General features: G+C 35.9%; 1 protein-coding gene across 16 annotated transcripts; it reads right to left on the reverse strand.

Annotated features, from left to right (window-relative positions):
* Positions 1 to 420: 420 nt before the first annotated feature.
* Positions 421 to 6,435, reverse strand: LOC106756269 (interactor of constitutive active ROPs 3). 16 transcript variants are annotated; one of them, XM_022778467.1, is made up of 7 exons: positions 6,248 to 6,435; positions 5,533 to 5,570; positions 5,328 to 5,412; positions 4,735 to 4,800; positions 4,198 to 4,301; positions 2,759 to 2,930; positions 421 to 2,224 (listed from the first exon to the last, which is right to left on the reverse strand). In XM_022778467.1, the coding sequence occupies exons 5-7, from the start codon at positions 4,215 to 4,217 to the stop codon at positions 602 to 604; spliced, it is 1,815 nt and encodes a 604-aa protein (XP_022634188.1). In that variant the 5' UTR covers positions 4,218 to 4,301; positions 4,735 to 4,800; positions 5,328 to 5,412; positions 5,533 to 5,570; positions 6,248 to 6,435; the 3' UTR covers positions 421 to 601. The 16 variants fall into 16 exon arrangements, with proteins under 16 accessions (XP_022634188.1, XP_022634189.1, XP_022634184.1 ...); XM_022778468.1 differs by lacking the exon at positions 5,533 to 5,570; XM_022778463.1 differs by lacking the exon at positions 6,248 to 6,435 and having other exon boundaries at positions 5,533 to 5,668.
* Between the last annotated feature and the right edge of the window lie 944 nt (positions 6,436 to 7,379).

Raw genomic sequence — 7,379 nt, forward strand, 5'->3', positions numbered from 1 at the left:
TATAGAAATCGTATTTAGAAAAATTTAGAATATTTGTTTCCGAAGATTTTCATAACAAATAATCCATAAATCACCATTATAAAAGGTAGAATAGTCATTTTAAAAATTATGGGGTGCAGTTATACTTGAAAATAATTTTAGAAAAATATTGTATTAACTAATTGAAAAATTATTTAGATATTATAGATAAAAAAAATCTCTAATATCAGTTTTTCTTCTTTCATCAGGGAAACATTAATCTACAATATAAGTTTTATAATCCAAATTAACAAAATTCAATATTTTATTTCTTTTATAAATAAACAGAAGTATTCAACTTATACTGGAAAAACGTTAACCATACTAATGTTACATTACAGATTAGTCTTGAAAAAATAGTTCGGAAAGTGAAACACAGTGTGCATTATGAGACTCCAATTGTGTGCATCATGTGAAGCTTAATGTATTCAATAACTAAACACCAGCATTTGAAGTACAGTTCACAAACAGTTTAGGATGGAGAAGGATTTACAATGAGACAAAATTGAAAACAACATAAATAAACATCACATGAACACACTATTATTGATCAGAACATAACATACATAAAATCAGACACTCACTATTTTTGAGGCTTCTTCCACAAGACCCCAAACTTCTTCAGCATGTTGCCATTTTTCTTTCTCTGGAAATCATCATCCATGTCTTCAGCATAGGGTGAGCACTTGTAGTTGTTATCCAGAGACACAGTTCTCTCTGTNAGTTTCCCATTGTTTCCTGATGAAAGCATAGCAGCAGCTGCCTCTNCAGCCTTCCTCCACTGATCAGACTGCACCTTTAGTCTTCTCAGTTCTGCTTCCATTTCTAAATTTGCTGCTTGTGCTGCTTCTAGCTGCTCAGCCACTCTTGCAGCCTTCTTGTTGCTCCTATCTGCTTCCTCCATCACAATCCCAAGTTTCATCAGAGCCTCTCGTTCTGCGGCCTTAGCTCCCTCTACCTCAGCTGCAACTTCCTCACTCACATTGCCACCATCTGAGAGCTTGTTGATTTCCATCTTCAGCATTTCATTCTCCTCAGATATGCTTTGCAGTGTTGTCTCCTTGTCCATCATATCTGACTTCAGTTCAGCCACACATTCTTCTAGTCTTTTAGTTTCCCTTTTGAGTTCATGCTCATTTTTGGATGACATGCTCTCTTGGAGCTTGGTGTTCAAATTCTCATTCTCCTCCACAATGCCTTGTAACTCAGTTTCCTTATCCATTAGGTTAGCCTTCAACTCTTCAATGTCAGCTTTCTTCCTTTTCAACTCGGCCTCTAGCTCACCTTCCCTCTTACCAGTTTCAGATTTTATCTGCTCCACCAGCTCATATGCACTCCTGATCTGCACTGTGCTTTGAATCTTTTCTTCTTCGTATTTAGTCTCAGCAGTCTCTACGGCAGATTGCAGGCGTCCAACCTCAGACTTCAAAGAAATAACTTGTGCTTCTAGATCATCAGAACCCTCTCCCTCTATCCATATTTCAGGTTGGTGTTCAAATTTGCTACTGATGGGATCTGTCTGAAGCTTGCTAACAAGGGCCTCTAGTGAGTTTACCCGTGCTTTGGATTGGTCCAACTCCAAAGCAATAGTGTTGTAGGCATCAACAGCTTTTGCAACATCTGCTCTTAGAATCTCAATAGACTTTTTTGCAGCTTCATGTTGCAACATGGTTTCATTGACCAATGCTTGGGCCTGAGCTTCAGATTCTTTGTAATCCCTTAGTTGGTTTTTCATGGTGTCCACAAGAGAAAGAGCTTCAGACAAGTTCTGCTTCAGGTTTAGTAGCTCCGTGTCTGCTGATTTTGCCTGTTGAGATTGTACACTCTCACAATTGGCTACCAATTCAAGTTCGGTTTTCAGCATCTGAATCTCATTCATTGCAGAGGCCAAGGCAGCAGACTCAACTGAGAGCTGCTTTTTGGAGGCCTCAAGTTCAGATTGGCATGCCATATCACGCTCATCAATGATTTTCTGCAGCTCAAGAACACGACCTTCCCCAGCAGCACAAAGATCCAAAACGTGTTTTTGTGAGTCTTCAAATTTTGCAGATAGAGCCAATAGCTGCTCCTTGGACTCCAGGGCATCTTGCTGCGCTTGCCTCTTGCTTGATTCAGACAAAACAAGCTGATCCATCACCTTTTTCAAATCATTTTGGAGTTGAGAAATTTGAGATTCCAATTCAGATATTTTGCTGGGGCGCTTCCTCTAAAACAACACAATTACAATGCTTCATTGTTCACCAAAAAATTTCAAGGCTAGGAAAACTGTAGTGATAAATTATAGAAAACAACACATCATATCGGTGCATCCAACCAAAATTGCAAGATCACAAGTAGAAAAATGAAAAATGACACAAGTTGTTATATTGCAGACCATTAGTTTATTGTACTCACTCCAGAGACTTGATTACACTTAAATGTTTTAAAAACAGAATCCTTTAAAAAGAAAGGTACATCTACTATCCATCTGCTTAATTGTGAAAATGCACTTTGTAGGACGAGAATCAACATCGGCAAATGAATTTAAATGAAGCTCCAAAGAAATAGTTCATAGCACCATCAGTTGGCAATTTTGAAAGGAAACCAGGAAACAGTCCCACATTACATTACACTTTGAAACCCTTTTCATACGCTTTTATACATCCAAATAGAGATTATGGTTCTCATTGTCAAGGTTTGCTGGTCCAACATATCTAGTTAAAATTTGCAGCTAATGTATCATTTGAAAAAGAATCGATACCTCAACAACTGGGCTTCTGGGTGATCTGCGATCAGTGACTTTGGGGCTTCTCTCCTTTGATGATTTATTAGCCTGACTTGAAGAAGATACAGAATCAGTGTCCACAGTAGTAGGCCTTAGTTGGCGCACAGCACGAGGAGACACCTTCTGAGGCACCTCAGAGGATCCACTTCTGAAATCAATATACACAAATGTAAGCAAGTGAACTTCACTGTGGGAAATGGAAACCCATATCTCTCCATTCTCGCCTCAAATACCTTGTAGCCATGTTAAACAATATCCTTACACTCATATTGCGACAGAAATCCTTTTCCGTGATATAGAACTGAGACTAGATATGTCGAACCATTCTTCAATGCGAAATTTAAACAAACACATAGAGGCTAAAATACGGAGCATCAACTACGAGAGAAGATTCCAACAATCCAACAAAGTCTTCCTAATATAACAGAGTCATCATCTTTATAAATTCGGTTTGAAAAAGAAAAGTTCTCTAAACACTAATTTAAAGACGCTTACAAGAACAAGAAAGTCTTCCTAAAACAACATGGGTGTCATCAACTTCATAAATTCTGTTTGAAAATGGAAACTTTCTTCCAAACACAAATGAAAATAACTCCTACAAGTTACAAGAAAGTCTCCTTGACTCATAATTTAAGCGCCATCAACTTCATAAATTCAGTTTGAAAATGAGATGTGTCTTCCAAGCCAAGCACATGTTAGGAACTGTTTTCAATCACCTAACAAGGTGATTAACAGTGAAATTGCAATTACAGATTTCTAGTAATTGGAAGAGAATCTTATTTTTTTCAAATAGAAAAACCAAAGCTTTGTTCATTCGTTAGAGTTGGTGATAACTGCCCCGGGTCCCAATCTTCATTATTCCAAGGAGGAACCACATTAACCAAACATAATGAAACCAAAAAGGAAAGTGTAGAAGGATGATTATGCCTATAAGTTTGGAGACAAACATGATTAAGAATCATCCAACTGTTCTACAAATTGGTACAGTTTATCATCATATCATATGGATAAATCAATAACATATTATTTAGGTAAACTCAATAATGTATTTTAGGTGTAATGGTATCTTTGGTTAGCTTTCAGCAATTGATATATTTCAACATATAAAAGGAAAGTCCAGCAAAATTAATTATACGAGAAAAGGATTACTGGAGGAGACCTAACATTTGCAGATTTGACAAACATTTAGTGCACTAATTGCTGTCAACAAGGTGAAGAATAAATAGAGAACTTATATTTATTAGCATTTTTCTCTTCATTTAGAAACACAACATATACTACTGTAAACAACACCACTGAACACTCTTGGCATGCTAATTGCCCTTTTAAAACCAGAGATCATTCTGAAATAGCAAGGTAAGAAGCAACATTAATAGAACAGTATAAGATCAGTGCACCAGTTCATCAAAGGTTACCTTGTCTTTGGTGTCTGCATGGCTTAATTGCCTCTTGTCCAGTAAAGAGAAACCAGTTTAATAATTTGGGCCTCGCTGCTTGAATGCTCCCTGACCCACAATGACTGTAACAGTTCAGACAAATATCACACACAGAGACAAGAGAATCCAATGAGAAGGTGGAAGTTATGGAAAATAAATAAATGTGTTCATGCAGGATGGTATCATCTTCTTATCTTCACCTCCTAAGCCATAAATGCAGAAGATTTGCTCAATGTGATTTTCACTTCAATCTTAAAAAAAGCACCTTTACCTTACTAGTGACAAGTTACCTAATAATATAACTACTTTATAAAAATAGTTAAAAAGAAAACACTTCATAGATTCTCACTACAGTTCATTACATCCTAAAGTGTCAATTACAATAAAATTGTGTAAAAACATGTCCCTAGAAAATGTGATGGACACCACTATCCAAGGAATAAAAGTCAAGTAAATTGGCATAAACACAAAAATGTCTATCACAGGTCCACACATGAGGGAAAATGTTCTCATTACCAACTGATGCTATGATAAGCTCTTTCAGGCTAACAGCACCCAGTAATGATCAAGAGGGGCCTACAACTACAACAACAGAAAATGATGAAATTACACAGGTGCTCAACATCTCCAAATCTCTCAAAATGAAAATACCAACTTGCCCCCCTTGAGTTAATGAACTAACAGTAACAGATCCAACCAGAAACTGATCAATGAAAGCTTCAAATTTTGTGTCCAAACCAAATGTTATGACCATCACACCACCAAAACTGAGGCTTTTTAGTACAATGTTGGTTCAATCTAGCTATGTCCACAAAAATCCACCAAAAAACCCCCAAAAAAAAATCAGACTTTCGAGGAGTTTGGACTTCGTTTCAGAAATCTGGTTTGAATCGGGGTTTTTTCGCCAACCCACTATAACCTGCAAACCACATTGGATCCGGTAACCCGTTTTAACACCTCTGTTCCATGTATACATGGACTAGGGACATTATTGTAAAAATGAAAATGAAAATTTCTTAGCCCCCAATTTTGCCGTGAAAGTAGGCATGGTCCACTGAACAAGAGTTTAGGATGTGAAGTTGTTGTGATATGAACACAAACCATTTTACCTAAAACCCCTCAAACCTTCTGATTCTGTCTGCCAGATGACCACTCCACTAGGTTCAAACCCATTTCACATTTTTCACAGCATTGCTTCAATGAGGAAACAAACAAGATGTTCATATAACACGTTGTAGTTGAATTTCGTGACAGAACAAGTTCTATACATGTGCATTGCAGAACAGAAAAACGGCAAGACAGAGAAGGGAAAACCTCTGCCCCTGGGAGGTCACTTCATGCAAGGAATCTCTCTGGGAATAAGGAGAATCAATCACGTGTTACAGGAAACGAGAAAGCATGCAAAAACGTTAAATTCGACAACGAAAGGAAGATGGTGTAGGAAGGAAACCTGAAAAAACTCATCTTTTGAGAATGAAATGAGAGAGAATAGAGAGATTAATTTATTGGGCATGAAATAAAAAGCTGAAGAAGCAGATAAAGAAACAGACAAAAGAAGTACATTGTAGAATAGCCCCTTTTTCTTAATTTATTCCTTTTGCTTTTGCAAAAGGATGAGCGAAATATATTATACACGAAAGCTACGAAACCTTGCAGCTAGCTCGAATATTGATGTCAGTTTGTTTTGGCATAACTTTTGACAAGAAAAAAAGCGCTTTTAAAGGGAGAAAAACATAAAGAGTTGGAAAAGAAACATCACATTTCAGGTTTAACAAAGTAACGTCTTTATTTTGGAGAGTTAAGAAGCAAACCAGTTTTCTTACAAAAAAGTAAACAAACATGGAGATGGAAAAGATAACAAATTCAAATAATAATCCTTTGAAAGAACCTTGGAGTTTGAAGTACCAAAGAGAGTAGTTCTCTAAGCAATGTGGGACTTCTTACCACTTTGCATTGAGAAAAAGTAGAATGTAGATGGAAAGTAAGTAAGAAAATGGATGAGTATATGCATGGATCCATGAATGCTAACCTTGGTAGGTGTGTGGTGTTTAACGTTGTGGGTGGTCTGGCATGTTGTGTTCCACTGGTTTGGTTTTGTGTGTGAAGTGGAAGGTAACAAAGGAAGGTGAAATGAAAGATAAAGGGAGTGAATGTTAAGCGTTGAATAGTGATAGGAGAGTGAAAGATAAAGGAAGGAAACAAAATAGTACAGTCTTTGTCATTTGATGAAGGGAAGAGTGAAACTATTAATCAGTTTGAAATAGGAGTTTGAGTCCGCACACTGCACTCCATGTGTCCTACCCTATCATTCTCACCTGCTCCTTACACTTTTTTCTAACTTTTTTTCTTTTAAACACTTAATTAATTCAAACCTCATTTTAAAAGTGATGAAGACTTTCATTTCCTGCTGTCTTAAAAAAGTGCTTTTGAGACGTGGATATTTGATACAAATAGGAGAAAGAAAAAGTAAATGAAAATACCCTTTAAAACACTTTCATCGGATAAACATTACCAAAAATCTAAAACAAGTGTAAGTTCGGATATTTCATAGAATAATGCATTTGTGTTTAAGTGGTTTTTTTCTTGTTTCTCGTCTCACATGCAAGGGACCACACTCACTGCTCTATCCCACAAATCTTCGTTTTTCGGTTTCTCACACATCACTTGATGTAAAGGTGAATGGCAACCTTAAATCTGTCTTGCCAACTACATTCACCTAAAACAAACATGGTGTAAAGGATAATTTGGTGGGGTTTTTTTTTTCTTTTTCTTTATTAATTGTTTATGAATTAGTTTCAACATTGACTTTTATGAAAAGAAAAAAAAATTCTTAACGACTTTTTTTTTTACAACGTTTTCGTTTTAAATATGTTTTAAAAAAAATTCAAACATACAAATAAAATCATCAAAGATATTATATTATTAAAAATTGTTAAAATATTGTTAAAATATTATAAAAAATAAAGTATTAGAGAGATGAGATTGTGATTTGTTTGAGGTGACGTGGAGGAGTTGGTGAGGAAACGAAGGTGGGCCCACTATGCGATATAAAGTTTTTGAATTTTGTAATAATAAGAACTAATCACTTTAAAAGTTAAATAACTAAAAGTATATTAAAGATAATGAATTATATTGTTGGGATTTATCTTTTATGGTAATAT

This window comes from Vigna radiata, chromosome 2 (assembly GCF_000741045.1).
Source record: "Vigna radiata var. radiata cultivar VC1973A chromosome 2, Vradiata_ver6, whole genome shotgun sequence".
NCBI classification, from domain to species: Eukaryota; Viridiplantae; Streptophyta; class Magnoliopsida; order Fabales; family Fabaceae; genus Vigna; species Vigna radiata.